This window comes from Coregonus clupeaformis, chromosome 39, assembly GCF_020615455.1.
Source record: "Coregonus clupeaformis isolate EN_2021a chromosome 39, ASM2061545v1, whole genome shotgun sequence".
Classification (NCBI taxonomy): Eukaryota; Metazoa; Chordata; class Actinopteri; order Salmoniformes; family Salmonidae; genus Coregonus; species Coregonus clupeaformis.
In genome coordinates, this window is record NC_059230.1 from 3,256,690 (window position 1) to 3,275,989 (window position 19,300).

The 19,300-nt window shown below is 39.1% G+C and overlaps 1 protein-coding gene across 2 annotated transcripts; it reads right to left on the reverse strand.

Annotated features, from left to right (window-relative positions):
* Nucleotides 1-1,099: 1,099 nt before the first annotated feature.
* On the reverse strand, nt 1,100-13,552 carry LOC121554408 (butyrophilin subfamily 1 member A1). 2 transcript variants are annotated; one of them, XM_041867984.2, is made up of 11 exons: nt 13,462-13,552; nt 13,007-13,086; nt 5,200-5,538; nt 4,599-4,886; nt 3,543-3,662; nt 3,390-3,416; nt 3,222-3,257; nt 3,084-3,110; nt 2,957-2,983; nt 2,802-2,831; nt 1,100-2,622 (listed from the first exon to the last, which is right to left on the reverse strand). In XM_041867984.2, exons 1-11 carry the CDS (start codon nt 13,521-13,523, stop codon nt 2,054-2,056), a joined length of 1,605 nt encoding a protein of 534 aa, XP_041723918.1. In that variant the 5' UTR covers nt 13,524-13,552; the 3' UTR covers nt 1,100-2,053. The 2 variants fall into 2 exon arrangements, with proteins under 2 accessions (XP_041723918.1, XP_041723919.1); XM_041867985.2 differs by having other exon boundaries at nt 13,449-13,493.
* Between the last annotated feature and the right edge of the window lie 5,748 nt (nt 13,553-19,300).

Sequence of the window (19,300 nt, forward strand, 5' to 3'; positions counted from 1 at the left end):
AAATATAACTCTCCAAACGTCCATTTTACAAATTATAACTTATTATTATGCTAGAGCGGTTCAATGTTTTCTAGGAATAGACTCTAACTTAGTTTATTCAGCTAGCTAACTTGGTACAGTATTCACAGCTCCAAACGTTACAGCTCCAAACGTTACAGCTAGGTCGTTCCAGCTATTGTTTAGTTAGCTATCCAGGTAGCAACAAGCTAGCTACATTTCGAGTACAGTAGCTACTAACTACCTAATGTTAACGCTTCATATATTGATGTTAGATAAACAGCTGAATGGTAGGTAGCTAGCTTGCATAATTACAGGTACTCTTAAGCATGAAATAACATTGGAAACAACTATCCACAGTTGCTAATAGTTACCTGTAGCTACCCGCTAGCTAACTAGGTTTATTGGTCCAGGTAGTGGGTTAGCTAGCCTCGTGCTTCACAGGGCTCAGCCGAATACAATACTTACCTACAATAATTACCTACAATAACTACCTAGATAAACTACCTACAATAACTAACTACAATACCTACCTACAATCTAAATACATGGTTTAAGCTTTACTCGACACCATATAAAGAAGAAGCCAAGCTTACCTCCCGCTTAGAGAAACACAACCTCACCCCATCGCCACCTTCTACCAATTATGTACTTTCATCTACAAATACTCCTACCTTCCAGACAGTTGACCTAAACCCTTCAAGGGATTCTTCCAGGTTAATTCTGAAATCCATCTATATTACACAAGACACGCGATAACCTTCACCCTCCCACTGCCGCACCTCACATAGTTACATTTTCTATCAGATACAGAGGTACCATACTCTGGAATTCTTATCTTCACATTGCCAAAACCTCATCATCCCTCAATAACTTCAAGTGAATACTGTGTCAGCCTGATAAACCAAACTACCCAATAATCACCTCCATGTAGCCTAACTCTCACACACACACGCACACGCACACACAATCAAACATGTTTTTTCTTGAATACTGAGTATATCATGTACAATTATAATGTGAATAATGTTCAAATAAGTAATTTTCAGAATTATGGATTCATTTCTATAATCCTTTGCGGTCATCGAACCAGGCATCAAAGTTGTGTTCTAGATTATTTATTAATGTATTATACATTCATTATTTAAGTAGTTTTTTGCTTGTGACATTAAACAAGCATTTCTATTTAAAAAAAAAAAAAAAAATATTAAATGTTGATTTGTGAAAAATCGCATTTCTTATTTGGTATCTGGATGTAGATCTATTGATGACTATGATTGAGAGAAACAACGAGCTCCTACTGGCTTGTATGTAGTTGTTTTGACAAATTGAATAACCATCCATTACACACAACCATGATTATCTTGACAATGACTAAGAATGCAAGCTAGTTAGCCAGAGACTTGACATAATACATCGGCCCAGTGAAGCCTGTAGTTAGTTGTCCAGTGTAACATCTAGTTTCACCATATTGTCATTACAGATATTTCTACCAACATTTTAGTTCAATCAGTCTGGGATATAAAGTGATTCTATGATTTGTTTTTAAAAGAACTATCGCTATACAATATGAACATAACAAAACATTAATATGACAAATGAATATGACAAAACAGAATACATTAGTCCATACATCATTCCAACAAATGATATTGTCTCATGTTACAGTAATGAGTATATCCAGATTCAAAACAGAGATTTTAGTAGACTTTTACAGTTACATCTAAAACATCAGAAAACAGTACTGCCATAAAAAAGGTGGAAATGTTCCATCTCACATCGCTCAGATGAATTTGTGTGGGATAAAATAAGTAAAAGATTGAAGTAACTCAGTCTTAACAAAGTTAATAATTGCTAAAGCTAAATAATTGCTCAAACAATGGAAGATAATCCGCATTGCACTCTACGTATCAGTTATTTTCCCCATGGTCAAATAAAACCACAGAGAGTTGTGGGGTTTTAGAGTACTAATAAAACCACAGAGAGATGTGGGGTATTAGAGTACTAATAATACCACAGGCACAGGCAGTAGTAACCAAAGACTGAACAAACAATGCTATGGCCTTGCCTGACAACTGCTATCTTTTACAGGTTCACTTCTCAGCTTGAGGGGGTCAGGTGAGATTTTGAGTTCCTCTTTACAATCAATCAAAGGACCAAATAACGGATAGAGTTTCTTAGTAAATGTTTCAAGGAAGGAGTGGATGTGGCATTTCTTCTCAACGTTGAAAAATACTATCTTTCCCCCCTTATAGTCCACTAACACCCCCAGCTTCACAGGTTTCAGTTCAATGGGAAGGACATTTGAAGACTTTTCAACTGTTTTCAATACTCCATTTTCCAAACGTATGCTCCAGTAGCCATTCTCTGGAATCATTTGGATGTTTGAACCTCTCTTCTCTGGGTCCTGTGTGACTCCAACACTCCACTGAGTCTTCTTCCCCAGGTCAACCTCCCAGTAACGTGTACCTGTATCATATCCCTTTATTCCCAAGACACACTGCTTTTCCTCAAACCTCTTCTCAGTGCCACTTTCTCTACGTAGGTCTCCAATCTTAACAGATTTATTATCATCAAATACAGTTAGTCTGGGATGTGCAGTGTCACGGTCCAGAGTCACATCCACTGAAAGAAAGAAACGTTTGACTGTTGAAGAAAGCTATAACACTTGACTGTTGAAGAAAGATATAACACTTGACTGTTGAAATGAAACTATGCTAGACATTTGTCCAAAAGTAATATGTAAGTTGTCCTTCAAATACATTGTGTGTGTGTGTGTGTGTGTGTGCGTGTGTGTGTGTTACCTGCATGATGATACACCATTAAGGTCCAAACTGTATAGAAAAAGGTAATTCATGTGTTACATAATGGGTCTCCTCTCATGAACAAAACTATATGGTATATAATGGGGTATAATAAAATTATTTCACATTGACTTGGAAAAGGAGCATATGATTACCGGTGTCTGGAATTTTCCCAGTTATTCCTGTATGGATACAAAATGACTTTGTTACTGTGCATCATTCTGTATTTGATATTAATGAACTAAATAATGTTAAATCGACTGTATAGCATGTTATACATACCCAATAACTTATCCATTTTGGTTAGTTCTGGAAGAGGAATATCGTTAATCTTTCTGAGAAAATCCATATTAAACCATACAAAGATTGAGTGAAATCAAACATAATACTTCATATATTAATATTGAGGATGTGAGATACCTTTCTTCTTCTCTTCTAGTTCTGCTTTGACTTCCTCTGAAGAATAAAGAAGAAAAAACATTCTGTAAAACTTTAGGATTTTGAATACTACAAATCTGTTATTTCATTAAATTAATTATTGATATGTTACAGAAGTCAGTTAATGAAAGTATACATATTTTATCTTACTAATAGGCTTCAGTTTCTCCTGAATATCTGGAAGTAAAAAACATATCTCTTAAATTAAATGATCGGTGAAACCCTTTGAAAAACATCACGTGAATAGAGATGTTCACGAAAAACACAAAATGTGTTCTTATTAAAATAGAATGAGAGACCAACCTCTTTTCTGATGCATGACAAAGAGCACAGATGCAGTGATACACACCAGTGCCAGAAACACAGGAATCACAAATGCAGAGATGTAGACGCGGTCAGGGAGCCTGCTGAGGTAGAACTCCTCTGTAAAAAGATAGAATCCTAAATCTGTAAGGTTAAAAAATATAAAAAATACCCTAGTGTATCATTATCCAACTATCCTGGTCAAAAATATAAATGCGACATGCAAAAATTTCAAATATTTTACTGAGTTACAGTTCATATGAGGAATTCAGTCAAATGAAATAATGCCTACAAACAGCGGTGTAAACAGATTTGTGCACAGAATTTGAGAGAAACAAGCTTTTTGTGCGCATGGAACATTTCTGGGATCTTTTATTTCAGCTCATGAAACTTGCATTTATATTCCTGTTCAGTGTATATACTGGATCATGATTGATGACTGTGTTTTAGAAACATTTTTGTCCCCCTGGTGATGTTCCCTAGTTTATGAATCATGCTTCATTTTCTGGTTTATACTTGCCGGGTTTCTACAGACGTTAATTACTGTAAGTACTTCACTCTAAAATAAAAGTTTGTCAAATGTTTTCAGAACTCAAAGGTGGTCTAATGCTGTGGTAACTCCATGTCCTAGGACACCTCGGCCTACGATGCTGCTTGACCCACAGTCTGCAATAATGGAATTAGGCAATGCATATTTTTCTCAATAATTTGGTATTGTGGCATATACCTAAATCTACATAACAGATGGCCTGGAATGATTGACTCATTTTGATAATAGACCAATTTTGAGGACTGCAGTGATATGAGTGATATATCACTTTAACATCTGACTGTGGCTCAGTTCACCCTGGACCCAGTTGTTCCCATGGGTATGGATCTAATTCTACCTGGCAATGGCCCTAAAAAAATTAAGAGAAAACCCTGTACACATCAGTGCGTCTATATCATAAAAATGGAACCAAAGTCAAGGTCGGTCATCAGTCACATCTACAGTAGCTTGCATTTTTTACACTTGTTTTTGGCTAGTTGGCCGTACATTGCAGTGCCTAAACTCACCAGTCATCTGCAGTGCAGACTCCATCTTGGTTCCCTGGTCCTGTGACATCACCACACATGTGACCCCCTCCAGTTGGTCCATCCCTATTCTCATGTGACTGGTGATGGAGTACAGGTCACCCCCCTCCTTCTGTTTGGGTATCTCTGTCTCTGCTGAGGTGATCTCCTTCCCACTGAGGTCCGTCCACAGCATGTGAGGCTCTGGGTACCAGTTCTCTGAGCTGCAGCTGAGCTGGATGAACACTCTGTGGTGCTTCCTCATGGAGATCCTGGGGACACTGCCCTGCTCTGCTCAGAAAGATGTTATTTTACGGTTGAAATTGACATTACTGTATATATAGCCTCCCTACTGTCACTTTATTTTACTTCTGCTCTTTTTTTCTCAACACTTTTTTTGTTGTTGTTTTATACTTACTTTTTTTGTTTAAAATAAATGCACGGTTGGTTAAGGGCTGTAAGTAAGCATTTCACTGTAATGTCTGCACCTGTTGTATTCGGCGCATGTGACCAATACAATTTGATTTGATTTGATTTGATTTAATTTGACATTATCACCATTGACAATTGGACACCTGTTAGGGTCTTGATAAGCTTAACTTACTTTTAACTTGTAGCACAACGGCTGGTTCCTGGATCCAATCCAAGTGGCTGGCCTGACATTTATAGCGTCCGCTATCTGACACCTTGACATTCTTCAACAGCAGTGATATGTTGCCTCTCTCCAGCTCCTGGTAGAAGAGACTCACTCTGCCCTTATAGCTCTTCCCGTCTTCCCCCATTCCGCTCTTATACAAATACAGGGGGTTAGTGAATTCTCCGTCCTTAAACCACCTGATATCCATGGCAACAGCACTACTTTGAGGAGAGAGATGACAGGGAAGGATGATGTCATCACCAGCAGAGGCAACTACAACGTCAGGAGGGACTATGAGGCTGAGGTCTGGAGGGAGAGAGGAGGAAAGGAGAAGGTGTTACAGAGGGTATAAAGTATGGGGTGTGAAGTTCAGACAGATAATAGCAGCTCATATTGAGCACAAAGACAGTTACACCTTCACAGTTCCCTTTTAACAGTGCTAAACCAGCAGAGCCCCAATAAAGATGATAAAGATTAGTAGAAAGATAAATAATACAAATACTGATCTACAGATGTAGGACCTTAATTTGATCACTCAAACTTTTAAAATGCTTCTAACGTTTGTATTTTCCACTTTGAAGTTTCAGACTTAATTTGCCCTAACATTTTTTTTTATCAACCCCTACAAAACTTTTCATGAATTATAATCCACACAATATTCATATTTCCATTTGCTGCAGGATACTGTTTTCCTGCTGTAGTAAACTGGCTCTAATTAAGATCCTTAATCTGTCATTTGTATGCAAAAAAAATTGGTTTCTACTAATACATTTACTCAGAGAAAGAGTAAGTAATACATACAGTATTTTCTCTACATGATATGAAAATAGAGGTCTTTGGTGAAAATCTATAACAAAGTCCACAGAATAGGTACAGTGCCTTGCAAAAGTATTCATCCCGCTTGGCGTTTTTCCTATTTTGTTGCATTACAACCTGTAATTTAAATGGATTTTTATTTGGATTTCATGTAAGGGACATAGACAAAATAGTCCAAATTGGTGAAGTGAAATGAAAAACATAACTTGTTTCAAAAAATTCTAAGAATATCGGAAACTTTGAACATCCCACGGAGCACCATTAAATCCATTACTAAAAAATGGAAAGAATATGGCACCACAACAAACCTGCCAAGAGAGGGCCGCCCACTAAAACTCACGGAACAGGCGAGGAGTGCATTAATCAGAGAGGCAACAAAGAGTCCAAAGATAACCCTGAAGGAGCTGCAAAGCTCCACAGCGGAGATTGGAGTATCTGTCCATAGGACCACTTTAAGCAGTACACTCCACAGAGCTGGGCTTTAAAAGAAAAAAAGCCATTGCTTAAAGTAAAAATAAGCAAACACGTTTGGTGTTCGCCAAAAGGTACAGTGGGGAAAAAAAGTATTTAGTCAGCCACCAATTGTGCAAGTTCTCCCACTTAAAAAGATGAGAGAGGCCTGTAATTTTCATCATAGGTACACGTCAACTATGACAGACAAAATGAGGAAAAAAAATCCAGAAAATCACATTGTGGGATTTTTAATGAATTTATTTGCAAATTATGGTGGAAAATAAGTATTTGGTCAATAACAAAAGTTTCTCAATACTTTGTTATATACCCTTTGTTGGCAATGACACAGGTCAAACGTTTTCTGTAAGTCTTCACAAGGTTTTCACACACTGTTGCTGGTATTTTGGCCCATTCCTCCATGCAGATCTCCTCTAGAGCGTGATGTTTTGGGGCTGTCGCTGGGCAACACAGACTTTCAACTCCCTCCAAAGATTTTCTATGGGGTTGAGATCTGGAGACTGGCTAGGCCACTCCAGGACCTTGAAATGCTTCTTACGAAGCCACTCCTTCGTTGCCCGGGCGGTGTGTTTGGGATCATTGTCATACTGAAAGACCCAGCCACGTTTCATCTTCAATGCCCTTGCTGATGGAAGGAGGTTTTCACTCAAAATCTCACGATACATGGCCCCATTCATTCTTTCATTTACACGGATCAGTCGTCCTGGTCCCTTTGCAGAAAAACAGCCCCAAAGCATGATGTTTCCACCCCCATGCTTCACAGTAGGTATGGTGTTCTTTGGATGCAACTCAGCATTCTTTGTCCTCCAAACACGACGAGTTGAGTTTTTACCAAAAAGTTATATTTTGGTTTCATCTGACCATATGACATTCTCCCAATCCTCTTCTGGATCATCCAAATGCACTCTAGCACGGGCCTGGACATGTACTGGCTTAAGCAGGGGGACACGTCTGGCACTGCAGGATTTAAGTCCCTGGCGGCGTAGTGTGTTAATGATGGTAAGCTTTGTTACTTTGGTCCCAGCTCTCTGCAGGTCATTCACTAGGTCCCCCCGTGTGGTTCTGGGATTTTTGCTCACCGGTCTTGTGATAATTTTGACCCCACGGGGTGAGATCTTGCGTGGAGCCCCAGATCGAGGGAGATTATCAGTGGTCTTGTATGCCTTCCATTTCCTAATAATTGCTCCCACAGTTGATTTCTTCAAACCAAGCTGTTTACCTATTGCAGATTCAGTCTTCCCAGCCTGGTGCAGGTCTACAATTTTGTTTCTGGTGTCCTTTGACAGCTCTTTGGTCTTGGCCATAGTGGAGTTTGGAGTGTGACTGTTTGAGGTTGTGGACAGGTGTCTTTTATACTGATAACAAGTTCAAACAGGTGCCATTAATAAAGGTAACGAGTGGAGGACAGAGGAGCCTCTTAAAGAAGAAGTTACAGGTCTGTGAGAGCCAGAAATGTTGCTTGTTTGTAGGTGACCAAATACTTATTTTCCACCATAATTTGCAAATAAATTCATAAAAAATCCTACAATGTGATTTTCTGGAAATTTTTTCCTCAATTTGTCTGTCATAGTTGACGTGTACCTATGATGAAAATTACAGGCCTCTCTCATCTTTTTAAGTGGGAGAACTTGCACAATTGGTGGCTGACTAAATACTTTTTTTCCCCACTGTATGTGGGAGACTCCCCAAACATATGAAAGAAGGTACTCTGGTCAGATGATACTAAAATTGAGCTTTTTGGCCATCAAGGAAAACGCTATGTCTGGCGCAAACCCAACACCTCTCATCACCCCGAGAACATCATCCCCACAGTGAAGCATGGTGGTGGCAGCATCATGCTGTGGGGATGTTTTTCATCTGCAGGGACTGGGTAACTGGTAAGAATTGAAGGAATGATGGATGGCGCTAAATACAGGGACATTCTTGAGGGAAACCTGTTTCAGTCTTCAAGAGATTTACATTTGAGACTGGGACGCAGGTTCACCTTCTAGCAGGACAATGACCCTTAGCATACTGCTAAAGCAACACTTGAGTGGTTTAAGGGGAAACATTTAAATATCTTGGAATGGCCTAGTCAAAGCCCAGACCTCAATCCAATTGAGAATCTGTGGTATGACTTAAAGATTTCTGTACACCAGCGGAACCCATCCAACTTGAAGGAGCTGGAGCAGTTTTGGCTTGATGAATCCCATTGAAAACCTGTGGTTTGAATTGAAGATAGCAGACAAAGGATCCCTTATCAAAATAACCAAATGAATTTCACATGTCAACATGTGATCTCGTGTGATAACGTTAATATTATAACATGTGACAACATGTGAAGCAACATGTGATAACATGAAACTACATGTGACAACGTGAGTACATGTAACAACGTGATCTAATTTGAAATAAATGTGAAATAAATGTGAAACCATGAAAATACTCATGAAAAATGTTTTGCACATGTGAAAACCCAGGTGTCAAATGTCATTGAGAATATTTTGCTTTAAAAGGCATACAGTATCTGACATTAATTTGATTGAATCAGTTCCAGGTTTGTTCCAGGGATGCCCCCAAGAACGTTTTCAGGACATTCTCAGAACATTATTATTATTACTCTATGTCAAGTGTCCTTGAGCACTGCTAGTTTTCTGTTGATGTTACGTTGTTGCCGATAATTGGACAATTATTAACTTGATTCTGAGCAGCTTTGATCAAAGTCCAAAAATGTAAAGTCTGTTGCCCAGAAGCCATTTTTTTTAAGAACCAGGAAGATAAAGTTGTCACGGTCACACCACGCATGTGATATCATTGAAAAGCCCAGAATGTCCTCCCAAAGGGACAACAGGACTTAATACAGTGGCTTTTATGGTCTCAGAGATACGGACCAAGAACTGAAGTCTACTAGATAAGACAAAAATGAATTGTTGGGTCTCAGCAGGCTAATGAGGGTTTCCTGTATGGTTGCCTAATGTTGGTGGGGCATATTATTCTGTTTCAATGTTACTCCTGAATCACTATGATAAATATAATCGTTTTTGTAGAGTGTATTTTTAACAAAGCTGACAATCACTTTGAAGTCCAAAGTGTAGGAATACACGGGAAATCAGTTTTGAACACAGACATGGTGGCGTAGCAGGAAGGTCGGAATGAATGTGAACCAAAAGATTGTGAGTTCAAATCCCAGGTGAGGACAAAATTCATAATTACTGTATAAATACACATATACAATGTGTGTAAAATATGTACGTTGAAAACACTATGTTAAAAGCACTGTGTGAACCATGGATCTGGAAAGACTCTTTATGGAGGAATGGTCTAAGTTTCCTCCCAATGTGTTCTCTTTATTTATTATTATTTATTATTATTATTATTATTATTATTATTATTATTATTATTATTATTATTATTATTATTATTATTATTATTATTATTTATTATTATTTTATTTATTATTATTCTCCAATCTCATAGAACATCTTACAAAAGGCTCAGTGGCATTATCCTCCCGAGGGGAGGGTGCCAGAGTATTGAAAACAGGGGATCCAATAACAGCCTCAATTCGTCGGGGCATGGACTCTACAAGGTGTCGAAAGCATTCCACGGGGATGCTGGCCCATGTTGACTCCCATGCTTCCCACAGTTGTATCAAGTTGGCTGGATGTCCTTTGGGTGGTGCACCATTCTTGATACACACAGGAAACTGTTGAGCGTGAAAAACCCAGCAGCGTTGCAGTTCTTGACACAAACCGGTGCGCCTGTCACTACCATAGCCTGTTCAAATGCACTTAAATCTTTTGTCTTGCCCATTCACCCTCTGAATGGTATACATACACAATCCATTTCTCAATTGTCTGAAGGCTTAAAAATCCTTCTTTAACCTGTTTCCTCTCCTTCATCTACACTTTTTTGAAGTGGATTTAACTATTGATCATAGCTTTCACCTGAGTTCATCTGGTCAGTCTTAACGTGTTGTACACTCAGTGTGTATAATTCTTCAAACATTTAGCATAAAATACAATTAGGCACAGTATTTGTATTATTTATTTAATAGTCTTTTTTGTTCATCTTTCTTAACAGATGCAATAATTATGGACCCCACTTTAGGCCTTTTTTCAATCAAATAATACTTTTTGGCCATATCAAATGAATTCAGATGATTTCATATTTTTTTGTTTTCACATTTTTTACAACACTACATATTTTCCATACTTGTCCCTTGTGGGAATCAAACCCACAACCCTGGCATTACAAGCACCATGGTCTACCAACTGAGCCACATGGAACCCCAAAATATAAAAATCTATGAAACCACAAACTAAGCTTCACTTTCAAGCATTATGTAAAGAAAAAATGTTTTATCCAATTTACAAATCAACAACAGACATAATGTTATACTGTGTACATTGTCAGAAACAGCTCACTAATTTGATTTATTTTCAATGGTTTACCCAAGTTCAACTTTGCATAATAATCTGAACTTCTCATTATGTTGCAGTTGGCACCATTGTCATCATCAAACATAGGTGTAGACATCACCTTTTCTGACTTTAGTTCAGCAGATATGAAGGAAGATACATTGTCCGGCTATGGCGGAATAGCAAAATGGCTGCCACAGCCGTGAGGAGGTGATTTTGTAAAAGCTCCCTTTCTGACAATGTTCAGGGCCCCAAACTGTACTACAAGGGTACCAACTTTCATGCATTTGTGAAAAAAAATAACATTTATACATACACTACTGGTCAAAAGATTGGACACCTACTCATTCAAGGGTTTTTCTTTATTTTTTACATTGTAAAATAATAGTGAAGAGATCAAAACTATGAAATAGCACAAATGGAATCATGTAGTAAACAAAAAAGTGTTAAACAAATCAAAATATATTTTATATTTGAGATTCTTCAAAGTAGCCACCCTTTGCCTTGATGACAGCTTTGCACGCTCTTGGCATTTTCTCAACCAGTTCGACCTGAAATGCTTTTACAACCGTCTTGAAGGAGTTCCCACATATACTGAGCACCTGTTGGCTGCTTTTCCTTCACTCTGCGTTCCTACTCATCCCAAACCATCTCAATTGGGTTGAGGTCAGGGGATTGTGGATGCCAGGTCATCTGATGCAGCACTCCATCACTCTCTTCTTGGTAAAATTGCCCTTACACAGCCTGGAGGTGTGTTGGGTCATTGTCCTGTTGAAAAACAAATGAAAGTCCCACTAAACCCAAACCAGATGGGATGGCGTATTGCTGTAGAATGCTGTGGTAGCCATGCTAGTTAAGTGTGCCTTGAATTCTAAATAAATCACTGTGTCACCAGTAAAACACCCCGACACCATAACACCTCCTCCTCCATGCTTTATGGTGGGAAATACACATGCAGAGATCATCTGTTCACCCACACCGTGTCTCACAAAGACACGGCAGTTGGAATCAAACATTTCCAATTTGGACTCCAGACCAAAGGACACATTTCCACCGGTCTAATGTCAATTTGCTAGTGTTTCTTGGCCCAAGCAGGTCTCTTCTTCTCATTGGTGTCCTTTAGTAGTGGTTTCTTTGCAGCAATTCGACCATGAAGGCCTGATTCACACAGTCCACTCTGAACAGTTGATGTTGAGATGTGTCTGTCACTTGAACTCTGTGAAGCATTAATTTGGGCTGCGATTTCTGAGGTTGGTACCTCTAATGAACTTATCCTCTGCAGCAGAGGTAACTCTGGGTCTTCCATTCCTGTGGTGGTCCTCCTGAGAGCCAGTTTCATCATAGCGCTTGATGGTTTTTGCAACTGCACTTGAAGAAACTTTAAAAGTTATTGAAATGTTCCGTATTGTCTGACCTTCATGTCTTAAAGTAATGATGGACTGTCGTTTCTCTTTGCTTATTTGAGCTGTTCTTGCCACAATATGGACTTGGTCTTTTACCAAATAGAGTTATCTTCTGTATACCCCCCCTACCTTGTCACATCACAACTGATTGGCTAAAACGCATTAAGAAGGAAATAAATTCCACAAATTAACTTTTAAGAAGGCACGCCTGTTAATTGAAATGCATTCCAGGTTACTACCTCATGAAGCTGGTTGAGAGGTCCTCTGTAGCTCAGCTGGTAGAGCACGGCGCTTGTAACGCCAAGGTAGTGGGTTCGATCCCCGGGACCACCCATACACAAAAAATGTATGCACGCATGACTGTAAGTCGCTTTGGATAAAAGTGTCTGCTAAATGGCATATTATTATTATATTATAATGCCAAGAGTGTGCAGAGCTGTCATCAAGGCAAAGAGTGGCTATTTGAAGAATATCAAATATATTTTGATTTGTTTAACACTTTTTTGGTTACTACATGATTCCAAATGTGTTATTTCATAGTTTTGATGTCTTCACTATTATTCTACAATGTAGAAAATAGTAAAAATAAATAAAGAAAAACCCTGGAATAAGTAGGTGTGTCCAAAGTTTTGACTGGGACTATATGTCTGGACTAATATAGCATATACTTGTCATATGTATTACCTGCAACAGATGAAGTGGCATCGAAGATGATGAGGAAAGTTAGCAAACAGACTTTGTGAATCAAAGATTCCATGATGCACCTGTCAGGGAAACAAACCCTGTGCTGTTAATCATTGCATTTGCCAAGTCATAACCAAATATATCCAATCGCATTATACCATTGGTTTGTTTTTAATTCACAGTCCCATCTGAGTAATGTTTGCTAATAAAAATAAAATACAATTCAAATATTGGGTTTACATTCATGGCAATTGAGGCATAGAAACTAATAGAAGTGATGCAATGTGTTTTAGTTCAATGTCAAGACTAAAGGTATGGTCAAAATATACAATGGAAAAATGTAACGGACACATAAAAGAATCCACTGTTAGATTTGCATTACATGCCTACTTTTTTACAACAGAAAACACTTATTAATAAAACATTTGAGGTATTAACTCACTAGAGCCTCTTACCTGACTGCTGGCACCAGGAAAGTATACTGGAGAGTCAGTTGTAGATATGAGAACACTTTCATTTTCCATCCAGTCGTTTGTTAAAATGAGAGTAAACATTTCAAAAGACAGAATAATTTTTTTCAGTTACTTACTAATATTAAAGCAATCTATCCATAGCAATGTTACTAAATAATTGTGTAATTTATTTAGATAAACACATCATGTAATTTAAAGTATAACGTTTGGATACTGTAGCTCCCAGATCTATGGTATACAAGCCCCCTCTACAGGCTGCTGCAGGGATAATATGAGAGCGGTTCACGGTGAGTTTCTCCAACACACCAGTTTGTTACAATATGTGTGGTTATCCTGCTGTGAATGCTGAATTGTTAGTCAAATATGAAGCCAGGTTAAAATAGATTTTGACAACAAATCTAGTTACTGTTATTGGAATACTTTATTCGATTTTTTTGTTTTATTCCAACATGCCAAAGTATATATAGGTGGTTATTAATCATTCCTCTCATTGTAAAAACAGCTCAAGAGAAAAAGTTCAGTGTACTTGTGTGAATAAATTCAGGCTTTATTGTATTAATTTATAAAAGCTTATATTTATAGTAGTTGTCTGGTGTAAACAGTATTCCAAAGTTTGTCATATATACACTGAACAAAAATATTAACGCAACATGCAACAATTTCATAGATTTGACCTAGTTACAGTTCATATAAGGAAATCAGTAAATTGAAAGAAATTAACTAGGCCCTAATCTATGGATTTCACATGACTGGGAATACAGATATGCATCTGTTGGTCACAACAACAACAAAAAACTGTCAGTATCTGGTGTGACCACCATTTGCCACATGCAGCGCGACACATCTCCTTCTCATGTCCTGCGAGTTGATCAGGGTGTTGATTGTGGCCTGTGGAATGTTGTACCACTTCTCTTCAATGGATGTGCGAAGTTGCTGGATATTGGCGGGAACTGGAACACGCTGTCGTACACGTCGATCCAGAGCATCCCAAACATGCTCAATGGGTGACATGTCTTGTGAGTGTGCAGGCCATGGAAGAACTGGGACACTTTCAGCTTCCAGGAATTGTGTACAGATCCCTACAACATGGGGCTGTGTATTATCATGATGAAACATGAGGTGATGGCGGCGGATGAATGGCATGACAATGGGCCTCAGGATCTCGTCACGGTATCTCTGTGCATTCAAATTGCCATCAATAAAATGCTATTGTGTTCGTTGTCCATAGTTTATGCCTGCCCATACTATAACCCCACTGCCACCATGGGGCACTCTGTTCACAACGTTGACATCAGCAAACCGCAAACCGCTCACCCACACAACGCCATACACACTGTCTGTCATCTGCCCAGTACAGTTGAAACCGGGATTCATCTGTGAAGAGCACACTTCTCCAATGTTCCAGTGGCCATTGAAAATGAGCATTTGCCCACTGAAGTCGGTTACGATGCCGAACTGCAGTCAGGTCAAGACCTTGGGGAGGATGACGCGCATGCAGATACGTTTCCCTGAAACTGTTTCTAACGGTTTCTAAATTCTCTAAAAATGACATTGCTAATGGTAGAGAAATGAACATTCAATTCTCTGGCAACAGCTCTGGTGGACATTCCTGCAGTCAGCATGCCAATTTTACGCTCCCTCAAAACTTGAGATATCTGTGGCATTGTGTTGTGTGACAAAACTGCACATTTTAGTGGCCTTTTATTGTCCACAGCACAAGGTGCACCTGTGTAATGATCATGCTGTTTAATCAGCTTCTTGATATGCCAGACCTGTTAGGTGGATGGATTATCTTGGCAAAAGAGAAATGTTCACTAACAGGGATGTAAACAAATTTGTGCAAGAAATTTGAGAGAAATATGCTTTTTGTGCATATTGAACATTTCTGGGATATTTTATTTCAGCTCATGAAACATGGCACCAACACTTAACATGTTGCGTTTATATTTTTGTTCAGTATACGTACAACTAATGCTGCCAAATACAGTGGGGAAAAAAAGTATTTAGTCAGCCACCAATTGTGCAAGTTCTCCCACTTAAAAAGATGAGAGAGGCCTGTCATTTTCATCATAGGTACACGGCAACTATGACAGACAAAATGAGGAAAAAAAATCCAGAAAATCACATTGTAGGATTTTTAATGAATTTATTTGCAAATTATGGTGGAAAATAAGTATTTGGTCAATAACAAAAGTTTCTCAATACTTTGTTATATACCCTTTGTTGGCAATGACACAGGTCAAACGTTTTCTGTATGTCTTCACAAGGTATCCACACACTGTTGCTGGTATTTTGGCCCATTCCTCCATGCAGATCTCCTCTAGAGCAGTGATGTTTTGGGGCTGTCGCTGGGCAACACGGACTTTCAACTCCCTCCAAAGATTTTCTATGGGGTTGAGATCTGGAGACTCCAGGACCTTGAAATGCTTCTTACGAAGCCACTCCTTCGTTGCCCGGGCGGTGTGTTTGGGATCATTGTCATGCTGAAAGACCCAGCCACGTTTCATCTTCAATGCCCTTGCTGATGGAAGGAGGTTTTCACTCAAAATCTCACGATACATGGCCCCATTCATTCTTTCCTTTACACGGATCAGTCGTCCTGGTCCCTTTGCAGAAAAACAGCCCCAAAGTATGATGTTTTCACTCCCATGCTTCACAGTAGGTATGGTGTTCTTTGGATGCAACTCAGCATTCTTTGTCCTCCAAACACGACGAGTTGAGTTTTTACCAAAAAGTTATATTTTGGTTTCATCTGACCATATGACATTCTCCCAATCCTCTTCTGGATGCACTCTAGCTAACTTCAGACGGGCCTGGACATATACTGGCTTAAGCAGGGGGACACGTCTAGCACTGCAGGATTTGAGTCCCTGGCGGCGTAGTGTGTTACTGATGGTAGGCTTTGTTACTTTGGTCCCAGCTCTCTGCAGGTCATTCACTAGGTCCCCCCCGTGTGGTTCTGGGATTTTTGCTCACCGTTCTTGTGATCATTTTGACCCCACGGGGTGAGAACTTGCGTGGAGCCCCAGATCGAGGGAGATTATCAGTGGTCTTGTATGTCTTCCATTTCCTAATAATTGCTCCCACAGTTGATTTCTTCAAACCAAGCTGCTTACCTATTGCAGATTCAGTCTTCCCAGCCTGGTGCAGGTCTACAATTTTGTTTCTGGTGTCCTTTGACAGCTCTTTGGTCTTGGCCATAGTGGAGTTTGGAGTGTGACTGTTTGAGGTTGTGGACAGGTGTCTTTTATACTGATAACAAGTTCAAACAGGTGCCATTAATACAGGTAACGAGTGGAGGACAGAGGAGCCTCTTAAAGAAGAAGTTACAGGTCTGTGAGAGCCAGAAATCTTGCTTGTTTGTATGTGACCAAATACTTATTTTCCACCATAATTTGCAAATAAATTCATAAAAAATCCTACAATGTGATTTTCTGGATTTTCTTTTCTCAATTTGTCTGTCATAGTTGACGTGTACCTATGATGAAAATTACAGGCCTCTCTCATCTTTTTAAGTGGGAGAACTTGCACAATTGGTGGCTGACTAAATACTTTTTTCCCCCACTGTATATGAGCACTCTTGCATTTTCCTGAAATAATTCAGTTTCTTCTAAAATATGTTGAAATTGAAAATTACTTTTGGTCTTCAGACATTGTTATTGGATTTTCAACATTTCAGAACCAATTTAGTTTTTTGAAACTTAAATTTACGATTTTAATTTATAATAGGACAAAATTGGCATGGACAAAATTATTATCACCCAAGACCTCGCACAGCCTTCAGCCAAGATAACTGCTGACAAACACTTCTTGTAGCAATCAATGAGCTTGCAGCACCTTTCTACTGGAAGGTTGGCTCACTCTTCAGCTGCAAACTGCTTCAATTCTGCAATGTTTTAGGATTGCTCTCCACCAACTGCTGTTTTCAGATCTTATCATAGGTTTCAGATGGGATTCAACCGAGACCACTCCAGGACAGATGGTTACAAGAAGCATTTGTCACCAGTTGTTATCTCGGCCAAAGGCTGTGCAACCAAATATAACATGCTAACCACACCGCCCGCGTTGCATTTGTGAGCGTTGCAATATAAATGTACATATACATGTTATTCACTCATTTATCCAAACTGCTTGCGTGAGTCAACGAGCGTCTGCGTAGCCAGGCGTTAAAATAGAACTTGGTTTTATTTTTGAAGCCTGATGAGCTGCAAGTCCCGCATCTCCCATCTCCTCATTGGTTTTTAGTAGCATATACCCACGTCGGTGATCTTAAGGTGAACTGAGGTCCACACTCCAGTCCAGTTGGTGGCGGTAATGCACCTTAGAGTTAGTTGCCAATTGCCATATAAAATCCACAAAAGAAGAAGAAGAAGACTGAAGGAGGATAGATTACTAGAAACTAACTAGTTTTCCCTTTTTATATGTGGATTAATTGTTGGAGTAGAGAACAAAAAAAAATTGTGACTCAAAATGGGTCAAAATTCTAAAAACATCCAGAAAAAAAAGGAACTTGTGCATTCAAGGTAAAATAACAACCCAATGTTTGTATTCTAGGACAAATTAATTAGCAACAGCAAGCTAGCTAGCTAAATGTCCATGAATGTTTCATGTGTTTCGACCTGTCCCCAAATTAATATAGTTGGTTTAGATTTTGTTTTGATTTTTCAACCTGCGTGTCCTGATCTCCTCTGGTGTGGATGGACAAAATAAACATGCACGCGGAAGCGCACACACGTGCCCGGTCCAGTCAGCATGTAAGCTCTTGGATGCTATTATTTTGGCCATGTCACTTGTTTTTCATTTCTAAATTAAAATAGTACATTTAAGTTTGAAAAAACTGTTTAAAATTGGTTCTGCTATGTTGAAAAAATAATAACAATTTATTTTCTCTCTATATATATATATATATATATATATATATATATATATATATATATATATATATATATACACAGAGGGGAGAACAAGTATTTGATACACTGCCGATTTTGCAGGTTTTCCTCATTACAAAGCATGTAGAGGTCTGTAATTTTTATCATAGGTACACTTCAACTGTAAGAGACGGAATCTAAAACAAAAATCCAGAAAATCACATTGTATGATTTTTAAGTAATTAATTTGCATTTTATTGCATGACATAAGTATTTGATACATCAGAAAAGCAGAACTTAATATTTGGTACAGAAACCTTTGTTTGCAATTACAGAGATCATACGTTTCCTGTAGGTCTTGACCAGGTTTGCACACACTGCAGCAGGGATTTTGGCCCACTCCTCCATACAGACCTTCTCCAGATCCTTCAGGTTTCGGGGCTGTCGCTGGGCAATACGGATTTTTCAGCTCCCTCCAAAGATTTTCTATTGGGTTCAGGTTTGGAGACTGGCTAGGGCCACTCCAGGACCTTGAGATGCTTCTTACGGAGCCACTCCTTAGTTGCCATGGCTGTGTGTTTCGGGTCGTTGTCATGCTGGAAGACCCAGCCACGACCCATCTTCAATGCTCTTACAGAGGGAAGGAGGTTGTTGGCCAAGATCACGCGATACATGGCCCCATCCATCCTCCCCTCAATACGGTGCAGTCGTCCTGTCCCCTTTGCAGAAATGCATCCCCAAAGAATGATGTTTCCACCTCCATGCTTCACAGTTGGGATGGTGTTCTTGGGGTTGTACTCATCCTTCTTCTTCCTCCAAACACGGCGAGTGGAGTTTAGACCAAAAAGCTATATTTTTGTCTCATCAGACCACATGACCTTCTCCCATTCCTCCTCTGGATCATCCAGATGGTCATTGGCAAACTTCAGACGGGCCTGGACATGCGCTGG

Bases quoted from the DNA above. Each gene is read 5' to 3' on its own strand.
- LOC121554408 (XM_041867984.2), bottom strand. From the start codon at position 13,523: ATGAAAGTGTTCTCATATCTACAACTGACTCTCCAGTATACTTTCCTG. The intron at 13,087-13,461 runs GTAAGAGGCTCT...TTTCCCTGACAG, and splicing joins TTCCTGGTGCCAGCAGTCAG to GTGCATCATGGAATCTTTGA. The intron at 4,887-5,199 runs GTAAGTTAAGCT...CTTTCTGAGCAG, and splicing joins CGTTGTGCTACAAGTTAAAA to AGCAGGGCAGTGTCCCCAGG.